The following is a 19374-nucleotide window of genomic DNA, read 5'->3' as shown; positions in this document are numbered from 1 at the left end:
TAGCTGAAGAAGTGGGGTTTTTTTCGCTCCAGGTTCTGGCAATACACCAGAACTGAGCCAGACACAACAACCGTCACTGGCGAATTACAGGCTGCGAACAAAGGCTGCTACTGCACCGCTTCCGAGTCTCAACTCTGGGTTTGAACTCTGAAAACTGCACTACGGATCAAACCCAGAACCTTTTAGACTTAGACTACCACACTCCTGAAGACCTTAAAAAGACCAAAGTCTGACACCCTCCCACATCTAAAGACAACAGGCCCTATCTTACACCCGGCACAAAGTGCAATGCGAGAGTCTTTGTTAATTTCAGACTATTATTATTTTCCCATCCAACGTCCATGTTGTTTAGCAAATACACTTACGCCTGTGGGCAAGTTGGTCCTAACATGAGGCGTGGTCAGGCGCATTGTTGGTGCACTGCTTGAAGGAGAGGAAAGTGATTGACCAACAAAAACCTGTTCTGAAGTCTGTGGCTCAGTATTTCACTCTTATCTTATGGACACATTGTCAAGAGAGTAATATGTGCCAACACACACGGGCGCGCAGAGCGCATACACTGTCTGTTAGACAGAAGCACAGTGAGCTGAAAACACTCTTAGATGGTGGGATCAGTCAAGTGGAACATTACAATACAGCCTCAGAAGGTCAGAGCTTCTTTCTGACATGTTGTGGTGTATAACGTCATTTATGCAACAGTTAGTTCCGACCTAGTGATCTAATTGGACGAGAGTCATTCCATAAGTGCTGAGACAGAGCACAACAGCACTGGGACTTTTAACTACGTGTATCGCTCCGCTTTACAGGTGTTGTATTAACCGTTAATTAGCGTTACGTTAACAGTCGTTATCTATCTGGGATTGTGACAAACAAAGATGAAAATATGAAAATGACGTATGGTCGTCAGAAGAGGATGAAGGGAAGAAGCCTGGATACAGCACACACCCGAGGTAACGTGTAGACAAAGTAGCAAGCTAGGTTGTTACAGCCAGGGGAAGGCCTGCAGCCTCGTACCTAGGACCGAATCACAGCCGTGCTGATATTCAGTACAGCATCATGACCTCGAGTGTGAGTTTGCTTAAGTGTCATGGATGTCTGTTGCATGAGGCTCTGCAGAGAAACTTCTTTCTTACTACCTGGTAGTAAGACGCACTTCAGACCAGTTTGGATTGTTAAAATAGAGCTTTTTAGTCTCACATGATAAGATTTTGTAAAGAATGGCGATCTTTGCATGACTAGATTGCATGATATTAGATGTCTTCCTGTCTTATATCAGTTTTCATTGACTTCATCAGCTTTGAAAATTTACAAATTAATTTTGGTACAGGTGTAATTTAACTGACAAAAATTACATTACACTTATGTTCATGTGCATCTAATTTGCCCTCACGTTTTTGCCCTCATGTGTTCATGTGTTTACTGGCAACATTTTGTTGCAGCTGGTAAAAGCTTGATGCTGAAGTCCCAAGGACACAGTCTCTTTCTGGTCTTTAAACAAGTGTTTGTTTGTGTCAACATGATCACAAAAACTATAAAAATCCAAGACAATCTGTTGTATCCGAACTCAATTAAACACTTGTTTACAGCATGAGGCAGCAGGTGAATCCACTAGTTTTTTGCCCACAAAACCAACCAATCATAACTACCTTTGGAAAAAGAACAAATAATATCCTGTTATATAATCATGTTATCATAGTGAAGGGTAAAATCATGTCCCAAACTGCTGAAGTAAACAACCTGCTTCACCTTTGGCCTGCTGAAGTTGCATTCTCACAGTTTTCCTGTGCAATGAAGGATAATTACCAACATTTCAGGTGCACTCACTTTCAGTTTGACCTTTGTTTAAAACCTGTCTGAACATCTCACTGCGTGTGTCTCATCAGCTGCCTGACTTTTTTTTTGACAATGTCACCGTGTTCCCAGATCTGAGATTTTAATTTAGTGAGTAACTGTTGAACTGTGAAACGAAGCTCAATTCAACCTTACAGCAAATTTTCTCTTCAATAAATGTTTTAATTTTTGTGTCTGTATTATGTTTTTATTACTTCTCATATAACTCGACCGGTGGTTTCTAACCTTTTTGGTTTTGACCATGTTATAAATAAGTTTTTTCTTTTTTTTTTTCTGGTTTATTTGAATCATTTTTGCATTTTTGGATCCAATCATTCAAAATACATAAAAGTAAATGGACTTTTGTGTCCTGACCCCAAAGTTTGGGAAGCACTGACCTACATAAGAGTTAACTTGTGACCAGCCTGATCACAGTCCTAACTTCTCCTTGGAAAGGTTACTCTTTATATTTTACAGCACTAAGTCAGAATGAGTTTAAAAGATACTGATACTTTTTGGTGTAAGAATACAAGGCCTGTAGTAGGTAAGTCTGAACCAGTTCTGTGTCAGCAGCTGTTAAAGTGATGTGGATCCTAAAATGCTCAGGAATCAGGAGACTTAGAGCTATCAGATGCTGTACAATTTGTCAAGGTTGTGTTAAGACTGAGTCCGGTACGGACCAATACACACTTTGAGTAGATCTACTGAGGCCAAAGCATCCCACAGGTGGGATGGTGTATTTTTAAAATGAAATAAATAAAGATAAATACTGATGTTATTTCAAATTCTGCGTTATGATGTTTATGGATCAGTGAACCTTAGAGCTTATTGAAATTCACAACTGTTCTCGGCGGACAGCAACTTTAGAAATTAAAGGTCCCATATTTTACACTTTTCGTTTAAGTGGTGAAGTTGTGATATCCATAAGAAGATATATTTGTGTTTTTAACGACCAAAAACCATCAGTGTAGTTTTACATCTCCTGTCTCTGCAGCTCCAGCAAGAACAGGGTGTTCTCTCTCAGTCTCTGAGCCTTTCTTCTGACTAGCTGATTGTTTCGTAAGTGATGCACGGCCAGGCCACATAGGTAAAGAACAGGGCGTATTGTGCTGAACACAAGATTAAATTCAGACTAAAATGCTGCGGCATTTCAAGAAAATAAACTTTAACCACTGGTCTCTAATGTTACTCTCCTTGGGAAGGTTGTGCAGTGATGTATTGGGTTCCTGACAGCTGACGATTGCGGCAGCGTTTCCTTGACATTTTTATGTCGTGTAGCCGAGCGGCAAACTTTGGGGCTGAAAAATGAAGCCAACCTTGAAGTGCTGAAAACTGCAGTTCCTCTAATGACCACTAGAGTCTGACTCCAACAGTGAGTCAATCCCCATAGACTCCCATGATAAATTGTCCAAATTTACAACAGAAATAAACATGTTTACAGTCTGGTACAAAAAACTGTTTTGGTGTCTAGAGCTAAATTCCTCCTTCATGACAACTGTTTATATAACTCACCTGTTTACATTTACATAAAACTTAAAATTCTGTATAATTAAGGGCGTGGCTGCTTTGCGTGACAGGTGAGTGAACCTATCCTTGTTACAAGCCAGCATGCACCGCAAGTCTCAGCTCCACACTAGATATATGTACTCTGTGGTTGTAGCTGCAAGCTCAGTGATGGAATGATTACTTGGTGTTGTGTTGTTATTAAAGTTAAAACAAGAAAAAAAAGGTTGGATGGTGGGTCCAGGTACTTTGTTGTGACATCACAAAGTACAGAAGTTCCGACGGCTCATTTTGAATACAGGCTGTGTGCATTTCTCTGTGGACTGAGCGCTTTGATACTTTCACAGTATTAATATAGAACCTACACCTGATCTATAATCAAACAACACATGGACATCTGCCTTTATACCATATGGGAACTTTAATGAATGTTAACTAATGGCTTGTGTCTCATTGTGTCATCTCCTCTTCTGCTCTCATCCTTTCAGGGAACATGAGAGGTGGTTCACAAAGGGATATTTGTTCTGTACAGACAAACAATGACAGTGAGAGCAGGAGTGAAGCCGGAGCAGAAGAGGAATGAATGAACGTATGACAGAGAGAGAGAAGGACTCACACTGTAAAACGTTAATTAACATAAGTCTCTGCTCGGTGATGTATGTGACGTCAAACCTCTCTTTATCCTGCAGAACCAGACACACCAAACAGTAATAAATACACACTGAGGAATGCTGTACTGTTTGTGTAGCTTGAAGGCTGCAGCCAATCACGTTCAGAGCAGTGGCGGCTGCTGGTCTTATAAGGAGGGGGAGCTCATTTTCGGCCTACATCATAAAATGTGTCCGTTTATTTATATGTAAATTCGCAGAGTGACAGAAGAGAGTCGCCAAACACAACGCTAGTCGTTTTTAACAGAGACAAAGTCGCTGAGGATCAGTAACGTCTCCAGATCAACTCCGAACAATGGAATTAAAAACTTGAAAACTGCTCCGGTGGATGCTTATACTTCAAGATCGCTGATTCGCTCATTTCGCTGTCAATCAAAAAAAGGACTCAGCCTCAGACAGATCATCCAATCATCATGCAGAAGCCGAGCGTCCGGGCCAGCCCACTGTCCCATAGACCCCCAGAGACGCTGAGCGTCCGATGGGTGGGACAAAGGCCAGCATTTATCCAATGCCCGTCTAGTTTCGCTGCAGTGGAACAACCCACTCTTTGCTTCCCCATTGAAGTCAGTAGACGCTCGGCGTCCCCACTGTGTAAAGCTCTGTGGCGCTGCGGGGATGAATGAGAAGGAAGTCGTGTCGGTTACCTGTGATAAGTAGCTGATTCTGAACAAAAGATGAACGTGTTCTAGCGAATATTTAGTCAATGAAATGTTCACACAACAGTTCATATTTGACCACTTATTTTGTTGACATTTTAGGGGAAGCTGAGCTTCCCTTGCAGTCTTAGAGCAATCGCCACTGGTTCAGAGGGAATTCAGTCTGAGACAGGCTGATCTGTCAGGTAATTCAGATACTGGTGTCAAACCAGACCCACTCCAGGTTCAAGCAAAGTAACTTGGACCATTTGCTCCAAATCATGCACCAAAAAGTTTGAGGTTTCCTGTGTTTCATGGTAAATGTGGCTCTGAGTCTGTCCTGTAAAAAAACAAGCCCACCAGTCGTCTGTGCAGAAGGTTATTATGAGCCATAGTTCTGTTTTGTTGCTAGGCGACATCTAGTGGTTGTCGTAATAATGACAAGAGCAAAGGGAAAAGTGTCGGTGACGTAGTATAAAGAGAGACAAAGTCCACGTCAGGAGGAGGTTGTGGTGGATGGATGAATACAACACAGGAGCACGGTGTTCAATTCCCATGTGAAAGAAGCTGTTTATGTTGTTGCTATTATCCACGAACGTTCAACAAAGTAAACCACGTTGTTATTGTTGTAACCATGACAACAAAGATCGTCTAATGTTGAGGAAGTACTTATTTTAACGCAAATCACCATGTTTTCCTAAACCTAACCAAGCCATGACTGTTATTATAGTAACCGTGACAACGAAGTTAGGTACGCTGCTCTCGTTACAGTCTGCATGTTTATTATTGTAACCATGACATCCAAGGTACAGTACGCCTGCCGTGCTATTTCAGGAGACGCTCCTATCAGAGGGTTGATGGTTGTTCAGGTTGGAGGAGTTGTTGTCCTGTTGACTGTGGGGCTCCCATGGAAAAATAGTGAAAACAACTGGTGTAAAATATTCCAGCATAACAGGCAAGACTGAAGAGTCAGTCAGGCCCAGTCTGCACTGAAGAGGTCTGGTGTACAGGGTCTTAACAGAAACCACTGATCTGCAGTAGAACTGCAGTACAATGACATGTTTGGAAACCAAAGACTCTTCACTGGTCTCTTTGCACTGAATGTTTGTCACATTTCACTACTGTCACAAACTCACTGACAAGACTGAAAGTCTCAGATCCTGCTACTGAGCCTTTTTTCATTTGACCTGATGGATCAAATTCAGAGTGTTTGTTCATGATGCTGGGAAACTGTGCTCACTGATTTATAGTTGGAAAAAGTATTTTTGGGCCAGTGCGTGTGACGTGGTCTTGCAGTTTTTATTGTGACCACTACACCAACACACCACTACATCACCATCATCAAAATCCTCATCCTCATCATCATCATCATCAGTCCTGAGCTGTTCCTGCAGGGCTGCTTCATTCTCTGTGAGGCAGGAATGTAGATATGGTGAGCACTACTTTACAGCAGTCAATTACCTCAAAGATAGCCCCCCCAACACACACACACACACACACACACACACACACATTTCCTCATACCCTTCATCTCTGTCTGTCTCACTAAGCTGTTTATTTACTCTTGCACACTGCCCAGACACACACACACACACACACACACACGCGCCGTCAGCAGCAGACACTTACAGCACCCGTGTAACATCATCACAGACAGTTTCTGCACTTTTCAGGTAGAGCACCCAATTTGGATTAATCCACCACTGAAAATAGTCCCTAACAGATGCTAAATTTCCTCCTGTTTGTTCGATGAAAAACACAGGGAGCAGCTGTCTTGTGTTTTAAATGACTGAATCTGTGTTTGGGGTTTTGTTCTTAATACTGAACATTGAACAACACTTAAGGCAAAGTGAGGAGTAGGGCAACTAACAAATATTTAGATTATGAACTAATATGATAATTATTTTCTTGATTAATCAACTAATTGTTTAGAGAAAATGGTGAAAATGGTCCATCACTGTTTCCCAAAGTTGAAGGCAACATTTTCAAAGTGGTGATTCTGTCAGATCGACAGTTCAAAACCAGGACAATATTCAGTTTATTATGATGTGGATCACTGAAGATCAGCAAATCCTCATATCTGAGCAGCTGGAACCAAAAAATCTATAAAACAGTTATTGAAACAGCATCCAATTCATTTTCTGCCAATCAACTAGTCGATTTATCTTTTCAGCTTTAATGAGAAAGCGGCACTTTCCATCCCTGAGAGTGTGTCATTTATCTCTGAAGGAGACTTTTCAGTCACAGGCTCAGTTCAGTTCAGCACCTTAAACGCACCAGGACAACCTGTATAAACCTGCTGGATGTGTGTACCTGACACGACTCAACTAAACAAAACTGAACAACAAACTGAATTTTTTTTTTTCGTGCGTAAAAATGTATTCATCAGGGACAATTCAGGGGCTCTGAAGCTCTGATCTATAACCACAGAGGCACACTAAACTTCAGCTGAGAAGAGCAACAGCTGACAGACACTGTGTTTGATCCTAAATGTGCTCAGATAATATCCATCATTAGTTCTGGTTTGTACTTTTCTTTTCTGGAACAACTTAGTGATCTTTGCTGTTTTCATCTGCAAGATCAGACTCGACGGATGTGCCCACCTGCCTCGTGGATGTTCTCCTCACAGGAATACCAGATGCCGGTGTGGAAGCGGCGGAACAGGAAGCGGTCGTCCCCGGTCTCCCAGCTGTAGTGCACCTTGTTCTGGTCCGTCTCGTTCACGCCGTAGTCGATGCAGTTGTGGCGCCGCTGCTTGCTGCAGTTGGGCTTGGGAACACGCTGGGTGCCCTCGCACCAGTACGTGGTGATGAAGGCGGTGGTGGAGAAGAACAGAGCCACCAGGTTCAGACCCACCGACAGCATCGCGCGACATTTTCGCGTTGTCTTCATGATCTCGGTGCGAGCGGCCGCGTCCCCGCAGGCGGCGAGAAAGTTCATCCAAGAAGGAGAGAGACGGAGGCGGTCAGAGGAGGATGAGGAGGAGAGGCAAAGCGCAGTAAAGGCGCGCAGAGGAATTACGCGCGTCTGTCTGCCTCTCTTCTCCTCTTTGTGCCAGTTCGTCCTCAGAGCGGAGAGAAGTGACAGGTGGTCCGGACTCTCCCAGGAAAGAGAGGCTGAAACTCTGGGTTATAAATATCCTCCTCCATCGGAAACCTTCCAGCCTCTCCGAGAGGAGACGGTGAACTGTCAGGGAGCAGGACGCTCACTGAGGAAACGTGACTCTGAGAGGGGAGCATCTTTCTCTCTCTCTTTCTCTCTCTCACCCCCCCAACTCTCTTTCTCTCTCTCTCTCTATCTCGTGCGTCATTGCCGTGACCGGACTACTTGTGTCATTTTCGTAGCAGAGTTTTATTCATTGAACTTCACACAAAGTGCAGTGAAGAGAAACAAACCTAAATCAGATCAGGATTTGATGTGACCCCCTTTGCCTTTAAACCAGCACCAGTTCTCCTTACACAGTTCTTCAGGTTCTTCTGCTCCAGGTTGTTCCAGCATCTTGGAGAACCTGCCACAGTTCTTCTGTCTTAGTGTCTCTGTCTCTTCATGTGATTGCAGTCTGACTCCATGATGCTCAGGTCTCCACGTGGGCCAGATCATCTGCTGCAGGACTCCTTGCTCTCTGAAGATAGTTCTTTTTGACTCTTTGTTTGGACTCATTGACCAGCTGCAAAAATGAATCTTGGACCTGATACACTCTCAACATCTAAAGAATCAGAGCAGCTACTAAATGGAGCTTGTGGTGAGATTGATTTCTCCACCAATGAATTCTTTCATTACCCATTGTCCAAGTGTCAAACAAATTAAACAAGACTGGGTCAAAACCTATGTCTGGACCACGCTGTATTTTCAATGAGCCCAGTATCAGCTGGTTTCAGCTCTTTATATATACAGTATTTTAATACAGCTGAATTCACAATAGAGCTGTTCTCATTTACGTGTTTTTCTGTTTCTGTTGTCAGACAACGGAACAAGTATTAAACAGTGACTGAAACATTAAGACCATTAAGACTACATGTTAACTTCCAAGCTATTTCAGCTAAAATCCTGCTTTTATACCCACGATATCGTCTGGCAAAATAACCAAACATCACTAGTTAAAGGTCCCATGTAGTATAATGGTAGATGGCCATGTATTTTTTTTATTATAAAGCAGGTTTAGCTTCTATATTAATCCTATGAAAGTATCAAAGCACAGCTGAAAGATGGGGTGTTTCTCAAGGTTCTTTTCTGGGCCCCCTTCTCTTTTCAATTTACATGCTGCCACTTGGCCAGGTTATTCAGAATCATGGTGTGTATTTCATTTTTATGCTGATGACACCCAATTATATATGCCTCTATAGCACACAGATCCTAGCAGCCTTGTGATTCTTACTTCATGCCTCTAAGATATTAAATCCTGGATGTCCCAAAATTCCTAAAAGTCTAGCAATAAAACTGAAGTAAAAATTTAAGCAACCTAGGGGATAATATTTGACACTGACCTAAGTTTTGATAATCAAGTCAAACGTGGTTCAGTCTTGTTTCTAGCAGGTCAGGATTTTTTCTAAAATCAGATCATTATTATCAATCGCTTACATACGAAAAGTTGCACATGCATTCATCTATGCTCAGCTTGATTATTGTAATGCACATTATTCGGGTATCAGCCAGGCATCCACCCAATGTCTTCAACTAGTACAAAATGCTGCCACTCGTAGTTATTATTAAATCATAAACAAAAACAGTTTGATGGAAGTAAAAACAACATGAACACTTCAGCAGTCAGCTGTTAATGTTTATGGTATCATATTTCAGCTAACATTGTTTTTGCATATCTTTTAATATCTTTTATTTTAGCGATATGCACACACATATTTGCCTGAAGAAAACAGCCTGCACACACGGCTTTGTTTTCTTGGTTTAATATAGGTTGCAGATTGTATTGGACACCAGCAGCTTTATGCTTTACGTCTTGTTTTATGACAGTTTAATATACTGTGTCAGACCAACTCTGCAGGGACGACACTAAATTATAAACTTTTTGCTCAAATACATCAGTCACATTATGTCAAACCTCTCACAGACTGAAGGTGAGAGATGCATTTTTTTTCTGCTGCTCTCAGGGAAACCCCTGTCCACCCCGACACCTGTAATGATGGACCACACCTCCGCTGTGTTTGTTTTTGCAGGTGTATCGTTCTTGATGAATATGTAGAAACACCCCGGCCCCCTAATCGATCAGCCAGCTGAAAGCTCACATCTCCAGGCATGAAAATCACCGGCAACAAGGCCGAGCCGCCCACCGCACCCATCCATCACCTCTCATTTTATGGCTCCCACCTCCAGATCAATACTGCGTGTGTGTGTGTGTATGTGTATGTGTGTGTGTGTGTGTGTGTGTGTGTGTGTGTGTGTGTGTGTGTGTGATGTATGCCAGTCGGGTCTGATTCAGAGTGACAAAGCACCTCAGGAAAGTCAATAAACAGCAGAAAACGGTGCGTTGATAAATGTGTGATAATGCTGTTGGATTTATCTGCAGTCAAACTCTGAGCTGTTAAAATGTTAATGCTCATTCAGTGTAATGACTCCAGTCCTCTTCAGCTCATTGTGATAGTACAGTAACACCAGTTCGAACACGCCGTGAGTCCAGACTGTTGCAATCCTACTCTCAGAGAACATTAAATATCCGGATCTGATTTTTCAGAGGCAGAATTTATAGTCTTATGAAGCAACATGGACTCAACATCTACTCTCTGGTGCTGAATGTTGTGATGTGGTTTGTTTAAACTTAAATGTATGTAGTATGTCATTTTCAGCCACTAGGGGTCTCTCAATTACAGACAGAGTTTGATTTTTGAGTTGCTGTCTTCACCACCATAGCTGGCAGCTTCTCCTGGTTTGGATTCCTTCAGTGTCGTTCAGGAGGTTTTTACTTGGAGCTGAATTATCCACAGAGATCTCCTCCTCTACATACCAAACAGTAAAAACACTGAAGGAACCAGTTTCATGATAAGCAGCTGTGTTTTTTCGACACTGTTCGGTGAACAGTGTCGGAGGGGATGTGAGCCAAGCTGCCACTAACGTTTGTTCAGCTTATTTCTTAAAACTGATTATAAAGTCAATTTCGATTCTCCTGGCAGATGACCACAACAATGACACATGTACAAAGGCGATATGACACCACTGACAAGCAAACAATTGAAAATGACCGTTGCTAACATTTAAATTTCTCTGGATTTGAAAATTGATGGCAATATTTGGGATAATTTAAATTCACAACTCAAAAAAATTATAACACAGGTCTAGCTGCTTTTAGACATTTCAATGCAATGCAAATTTACGCTTATTTATGGAGGATCGGGGATGTCACAAAATTAAGGTGTGTCCTAAATTTCATATTTCAATAGGTATTAAAAATAGGAATTGTAAAAAGAATTTATGAATGAACTATTAATCCATCAAATAAATAGTTTTTATAAATGGATTTACAAAAACAGCATAAAACTGTCATTAAATAAACCATTTAGAAATTAATTCATTCATTCATTCATGAATAAATAGTAGAATTTGAAAAACCATTTGAAAAGGTATTTTAAGAATAGCAATATATTCCTGGATTCACCCTTTAATTTCCATTTTCTTTTTTGAGCTACTTTTCCTTTTCCTATTAGCTAATAGATTAGCTTAGTCATTTAGCCTCTCCATTTAGCCTTTCAGTGACATTCTGGGCCTTCAGTGCTGGTAAAACCCTATGGATATCATATGACTGGTTAGATTTCCAACCAGTCAGAGATATTATGCTCGCAACACTTCCATGTTTGACATAAGGCCGTGTCCCCACTTCTGGTCCGCAAAATTGATAGCCCGAGAAAACAGGAAAATTGTCACGGTTCACTCGCCGTATGCTGCAATTGCCGAAAGTAAACATTAAAAATTTCCCATCTCTGAAATTATGAGGGTAAGTCGCTCACATTAGCTAATGTTAGTTAGCTGAGCTCCACAAGGACACCCTTGTCTACCACGATGGCCATTGTTGGTTTGAGGAGAAGCACAATGCCAGCCTGCTTCAGGGTCTCTTTGTCACTGATGGAGCCTTCATAAAATATTGTTTTCGGGTTGTCTCTCTGTCCCATTCCTGTGGACACGATATCTCAGTAACACCTTGACGGAAATTCTTCAAATTTAGCACAAATATTCACTTGGACTCAAGGATGATTTATTTAGATTTTGGAAGTCAAAGGTCAAAGGTCAAGGTTGTGGTGACTTCACAAACCACATTTTTAGCCTTGTGAACGTGACGCTTTGAAGTAACTTTCAGCACAGGAGCAAGGTCAGTGTGACCTCACAAAACACTTTTTAGCCATAACTCAAGATTTCACACAGCAATTACGACAAAATTTCACACAAATAGATAATATTTCATGACTCTGGATAAACAGGGATGTAATCTGAAACTAGTCTGTGTGGCGGAGGCAGACAACCACGAGGCAGTAATTCTAGTCTCTCTTTCATTTGTCAGTTTTTACGTAAATACACACTGTGTATGCATCTGTGTTTGGACTGTGTCAGTGGCTCATGCCATGGATGAGATAGAGCAAAGACTTTCAGGATGTTTGTGTGGTATCTGGTGAAGTAGAATCATTCTACACACAAAATCATAAGTTATAAGTGTTTTTTATTACTGTGGCTGAATAATGAGTCTAACTTCCTGTTGGTTTGTGCAGCGCTGGTTGTTGTATTGTGTGGTCCCAACAGTTTCTGCTCCTTCAGGCCGTCAATTTGTTTTATCTTACATTACCTTTTTTAAAAAACAATATTTTCCCCACGCCGGATATATTATTTTTTGAAAATCATCCAAAACCTGAACTCACCTCGAGAGACCATGAGCTGACACATTTGTTTCTTGGAGAGAAATCCAGAAAGGATGTTGCAAGGGTCTGAGCCAGTATTTGACCCCAATTTATTTCCCCACTCTTGATAGTGTGTGAATAGATGGAATCAGATTGAAATCAGAACATTTTAACACATTAATTAAACTTTCCACTGAACAGCAAATTGAATATTTAATGTTTTTAACTAAACCAGTGTGAATAGAAAATATTTGAGTTGGTTGCTTCTTTTACATCATGAATTGGTTTCTTTTAAGCTCCTAAAATAGAGCTGTGAATCATTTTATCTGAGCGAATCCTCTTTCTGGCTTGGAAACACACACCTGCACACACACACACACACACACACACACATACAGCCGCACATATATTTTGCTGTATTGTTGGATAGATGCCCCTGACAAGATTTCCCATTGGATATATGGGACCATCTGTGGGTTCGCATCAGCTTTGTTTGCTGCCTGAATTAAATCCCGGCACCCGCCAGTAGATCACGACGTCCGAGTTAACACAGCTCACTGCACAGCAGCCTGTAACATGATACACCCAAGGCAACAACAACAACACACCCCTGCTACAAACACACACACACACACACACACACACACACACACACACACACAAAGACACACACACCACTCCAAATTTATCTTCAAGTGTGTAATCAGGATTTTAAATGTTAGCAACATCAAACTTAGCTGAGGGCAGGATTTAGTTAAACATTGTCCAGGTCTTTTTGTGTCAGTTTTGTGGTGTTTTCTGTCTCCTGCAGGACAGACATGCTCACGAAAAAGGCAGGAGTCGAACCCGGGACTAGCTGCTAAGGATTCAGTATGTCCATATGACATGTTCCCTAACCACTCGGCCATCGGTCACCCCAAACTTTATTGTTTTACTCACACTCTTGCTGCCACTTGCTGTTATACCCGCTTTCATACGTTTACGGACACAGGATTGGACATAACCAGGAAGAAAACATTTTCACAAAAACGGGGACAATTCATGTACGTCTTGTCACTTTCCAATCGCGACTCACGACAGCCTCCAATCTGCCCTGAGGACATAGCGCTGCTCAGAGGACGTATTATAACCTCTTGTATTGTAAAGACAACAATGGCCGAAGCTCCTGTAAAGCATTCACCTCCATGAGCTCCTGACAAGAAACCACGTTTGGCGCCTGAGAAAACTTACAGCTAGCCCCTTTAATGCAAAACAGCAGCAGAATGAAATGTTGCGTTAGCATTAGCACTCACTTAATATGGCTGCATTAATGAATAACGATCAGTGGTCACTGGAGAAAAGTTGCCTCAAACGGGGTTTTATTTTGATCAAAATCTTAAGCAGTAGATATTGAAATGTGGCGGCATGTTGTGTCAGACTGGTGAAGGTTGTTTTGTGCGCTGAGCTCTCAGAGCAATAGTCAGTTCTTATTATGACCTGTGAAGACACGAGACAGGGAGGAGAGACTGGACGTGTGTGTGTTAGAGAGAGAATGCCCTCCAGCTGTTCCCCTGTATGAACTGTGGGCTGTACTGCTGATCCTGTTTGGACACACTCATTAGAGGACAGAAATGATTCCACTCCACACACACACACACACACACAGACACACACGTGTTAGTTTATGCTTGTTGACATGATGCCTTTTCTTGCCCCTAACCCCAAACCTAAGCCTTTAACCTAAGCCCTTAACTTTAAAGCCTTAACACTCACACAGATCTTTGAAGCAGTGAGGACGAGCTGCAGCTGGAATTTCAACTCAAATCTGACACCAGTTTTATTTTCCCTTCATCAGCTCCTGATCAGACTTTAAGGAGCTTCCAGTGACAGACAAAATCCTAAATGCAGAGGACCCTTCACACTTGTCTGATCTCCTTAAACCTTTATTCCACCCCCTTCACTCTCTGAACACAGGGCTCCTGTATTCAGGTATTTAAATCCAGACTTAAACTCATCTCCATGCCTTAACTCTCAGTTAGTTAAGTTTTAGTTTATTCTTTCTTTACTTCAGGCCTTGTACCTGTAACCATACTCAGTCTCAATGAATCCATTCAACCTGGTACAATAGAGTCCATGTTGCATCTCTATAACCCTCTGTTCATTTAGTCCCTGAAGAACAAGAGCATCCAGGTCTCAGTGCCTTATTCCAGATGTTTTGGATCTGGATTTTCATCCTCCAGGAGTCCCAGCCTCATCCTCCTCTCTCTCTCACTCTCTCTGTCCCTGTGTTCATGTTGTGTGTTTGTTTCCTTCTCTTGGACGTGTGAATGGTGAGTTGACCTGTGGTGTGTGTTTGTGTAGTCGGTTGTCTTTACAGGTGTTCATGGTGGAGAGGAGGTTGTTTGGCTCAGGTTCTTTCTAAAGCTTGCTTGACGTTGTCCAGCATCATGTTCTTCATATATGTTTACAATCTATAATGTTCTTCCAGATCTTTCTTCAGTTTTTATGCCTCTGCTCCGGCGACAGTCAGAGCCAGAGGCATGTTGTTTTCAGGTTGTCTGTCCCATTCTCGTGGACACGATAGTAACTTCAGTAACTTCTACCAATTTGGCACAAAAGTTCACTTGGACTCAAGGATGATCTGAATAGATTTTGGTGGTCAAAGATCAAAGGTCAAGGTCACCTCACTTCACAAAACATGATTTTGGCCTTGTGAACACAATGTGTCAGTAACACCTTCTTCAAGTTTAGTGTAAATATTCACTTGGACTGATGGATGAACTAATTAGATTTTTGGTGGTCAAAGGTCAAAGGTCAAGGTCAGTATGACCTGAGAAAACACTTACACAAGACTTCACACAGTAATTATGACAAAATTTCACACTAAAGGTTTATACTTTATATGACTGGATAAAAATGGATGGTCTGAAACTGGTCTGTGTGGCGGAGGCAGACAACCATGAGGAGGTGATTCGTATGCTCCTCAGACTGTTGGAATTTGTGAGTTGGGACATTGGGCTGTATAAATAAAACTTGACTTGAAATCTGGTTTGCAATGGAAATTGTTCCTCGCAAAACTAGCAATGCAATTTTGCTTCGGGTCCAAATAACCTGTGCGAGAACATTTGACATAAGAACATCTCTGATTGGGAAACATTTCTTTCTTTCTTTTTATCTCAGATATTTTGCAGGATTTGTGCCTCACAGAAAATGCAGGAGTAGGACTAATTTGCATCAAGTCTTGGACTAACAAAAACATAAACTCCTGGGGGGACTGACTGACTGCTGACAGCACACACACTACCACACACAGCACACACACTACCAACCAATCAAAACTGCTGCTTTCTCTGTTCTTCATTCCAATACCCATATTGTGAAAAAAGTTGCGTACTGTTTTTCAGACGGACGGACGGACGGACAGGAGGGTGGGCAGCAGGTGAGTGTTTGGACACAGGTGAATCGGGCTCATGGGAAAGATGCAACCTGTCACACAGACGTCCTCACTGCAGGTTAACACCACCAACAGGAAGTGATCAACATCTGGAGATGTCAGAGGTGATGAAACACACTCACTGCTTCTGACTCTGCACCCAGGTGTCACATTGCTACCTGTCACTTTGAGAAAAAACCCCACTGTGTCACGCACACACACACACACGCGCACACACACGCACAGTGTCAGGGGAGGAATGTTTCTGTCTGCAGGGACACACACCGCGGGCTGTTACCCACAGGGTGGCTGTTTGAGTGGCGTCAGTGGCTCGGAGCGACCTTGGCTGAAATTGACTCTGTTGTGAACTAAAGTGGATGTTGTGTTTAATCAGAGTCAGCGGTTCAGTTCAGTGAGTCTGTGCGACAGAATCCAGGTCTCATGACCCGACACTGTGAGGCTGCGAACGCTGAATACAAGACTTCATTTCAATTTCTCATTTTCTGCTTCTTCGGATTGATTATATATTTATATATTATAGTATATTTTTAGATAAACATAAATGTCCTCAGAGAGTATTCAGACCCCCTCACTTTTTACACACTTTATTGTGTTGTAGATTTTATTTAAATGGATGAAACTGCCTGTGACAACACTCAATAACCCATAATAACAAAGTGAAAACACGTTTCCAGGCTGTGGTCAGGTGTTTCCTGTTTGCTTTAATAATCTTTGGGATGTGTGTAGTACTCGACTGCAGTCCATCTGTGGCAAATTGAACTGTCTGGACATACTTTAGAAAGGGACACGACTGTGGTGAAGCATTGAACAGATAAAGGGAACAAAAGTTTGGAACCATCAGGACTCTTCCTAAAGTGGCTGTCCGACCAAACTGACTAACTGTTCATGAAGAGCCTTGGTGAGGGAGGAGACCGAGAACCCAACGGTTGCTCTAACAATTTCAAAACTCTTCTGCAGAGATGGAAGAACTTGTGGGAAGGATCTGCCAGGAAGAATGAGATCACCTGCTCAAATCCAGGTGATCAAAGCTTGTAGAGACTTATTGACTGGAAGATGTACCTGCTGCCAACTGCTGCCGGCCTTCCACCCTCTCCTATGTACATTTATTAAACATATTTTTTACATAGAATGCATATGTGTTCTAAACATGTGTAACTTAAACTGGTCTCAGACTTTTGGACCCTACTGTTTATAATATCAACATATACTGACAGGCTGCGGGATAAATATATAGTTTTGTAACATCTGTCCACAATATAAATTACAATTACATACATACATTTATATCAGCTAGACATATATGTCAATATATGAAATTGTTCCAATTTCTAATAGGTTTCATATATCATTTTTACATATATGTTGATATTTTATATGTCCATATATTTCATATATGTAACTTCAATATATGTACACATCTTACATTTGCGTATGGGTCTGCACTGGCACTGAATGTTGGGACTGGATATAATTCATCAGGAGCTGATTCATTAAATATGATACTGCACGAAGTGTTGGAAAACAAGACCTTTTTAATTGATCTAATCATAGTATTTAACCAGAACCTTGGTCACAAAAAAATCTATCTATCTATCTATCTATCTATCTATCTATCTATCTATCTATCTATCTATCTTCTGGGGACCATGAATTCCACAGAAAACATTATACAGTTGTTGGATGTGTTTCCATTGGTTGGCTGCTTTCACGACAGTAAATAAATAAAAATAGAATAAACTCTCTGTCCTCACACAGTTATTACTATACACAGTCATTCAGAGCAAACACATTTACAGCCTAGTTATTATGTGGGGATGCTCCCTGTCTCTGAATTATCTGTCGAAACAAGATAAACACTCTCAGCTCTGATTAGTGCTGCCGGGTCCCTCAGTGTGTGTTTACTTGAATTCAAACAGGTTTTTATTACAGCCACCCCAACTGTCAGAAACAAGAAAATGAACCATATTCTTGATAAATTCATGTGGCTCTGTGGTGTCAGTGCCCCGCAAACTCAATAAAGCAGCAGAGGAAGTGTCTCTTTATCTCCTCAGAGATTACAGTCCTCACACTCTCAGGTTCACAAGAAACTTTTTCAGGTTAATAAATAACAATTAACAGTCAGAGCAACAGACTGCCTGTGATTTTTTTTTTCTTTTTAGTTTATTAAATGTTTGAAACTGATCCTGGCTCAGGCTTCAACAGCACCATAACATCTTGCATGCAAATAAGAAGCCTCCTCCTTTATCTAGACTTCCTGTTAATCTAATAACTCGTGTTAATTAAATCCAGTCTCACACTGTGGGACGACATGTTGCTCAACAGGAAGTGCCGATTATTTAAGACTGTCCTCCTGTAAAAAAACAAAAAAAAAAACAAGCCCATAAGTCGTTTGTGCAGCAGGTTATTATGGCCTATACTCACGTTTTGTTGCCAGGTGACATCTAGTGGTTGTATAGTAATTACGACAGGAGCAAAGGGAAACGTGTCGGTGACGTAGTATAAAGAGTCAGGTTGTGGTGGATGGATGAATATGACACAGGTGAGCGGTGTTCCAATCCCATGTGCAATTTGCAGTTTATGTTGTTTCTATTATCAATGAGTGTTCGTTGTTATTATTGTAACCATGACGACAAAGATCGTCTAATGTTGAGGAAGTGCTTATTTTAACCCAAATCATGATCTTTTCCTGAACCTAACCCAGCAATGAATATTATTTTAGTAACCACGGCAGCAAAGTAGGTACGCTACTCTCAGTACAGTCTGCATGTTTCTTATTGTTACCATGACTACCAAGGTCCAGTATGGCCGCTGCAGTAAGAGCACTAAATCAGGAAACATTCCTATGGGTTGTATCAGAGGGTTGAAGGAGTTGTTGGATTATTTTGGAATCATTACAGATAAATGTTACCAGGTTTTTGTTCTCGTTCCACTGCCTTGTTTCTGTCCTTCTTCCTTTCTTATTTCAATCAGTCAATCAACCGAGAGAAAATAAAACTACAACCCTTCTGATAATCCGTTTTCTGTCAAGTAATAATGCCAAAACTTTTCTTTCTTATAGCCTATATGATAATAAACTGAACATAAACATGATTTAGTTGCAAAGTTCCAAACTGAACTGTGCTCATCTTCAGTATTGGTGCTTTTATTCAAGATACTTATACTTAAAATAGATCATTTTACTTGTATACATTTTGAATGTAGAGCTTCTCATTGCCTCTACCTGAGAGAAGGATCTAACTCTCTCTCTCACAGTTGGTCACATTGTTGGGCACAGTCAGTGACACCTCTCACTTACAGCACCTGCCACTGACACACTTCTCAAAAAAACAAAAAAAAACAAAAAACCAAATCAGAATAGCAGTTTCCTGTGAAAATAACTTGCAAATCAATTCCACGCTCAGCAGATTCCTCCTGGTTGTGTTTTTCCAATTAAATGTGTGAATGGGCGCTGGGAGGTTGGGGGTGGGGTGGGG

At 41.4% G+C, this 19374-nt stretch overlaps 1 protein-coding gene across 1 annotated transcript in view; it reads right to left on the bottom strand.

Moving 5' to 3' along the window:
* The window catches only part of gsg1l (gsg1-like), a 26562-nt gene extending 18986 nt beyond the window's left edge, over positions 1 to 7576 (bottom strand). The window contains exon 1 of the mRNA XM_023393824.2: positions 7240 to 7576. Coding sequence (XP_023249592.2) covers positions 7240 to 7576 — 337 coding nt within the window. The remainder of the gene's footprint in view (positions 1 to 7239) is intronic.
* Between the last annotated feature and the right edge of the window lie 11798 nt (positions 7577 to 19374).

This window comes from Seriola lalandi, unplaced genomic scaffold (genome assembly GCF_002814215.2).
Source record: "Seriola lalandi dorsalis isolate HSWRI2012SDOR001 ecotype SW California unplaced genomic scaffold, Sedor1 jcf7180002054944, whole genome shotgun sequence".
Taxonomy (NCBI): Eukaryota; Metazoa; Chordata; class Actinopteri; order Carangiformes; family Carangidae; genus Seriola; species Seriola lalandi.
The sequence above is the reverse complement of the archived record's forward strand: the minus strand, read 5'-3'. Positions and strand labels throughout refer to the sequence as shown.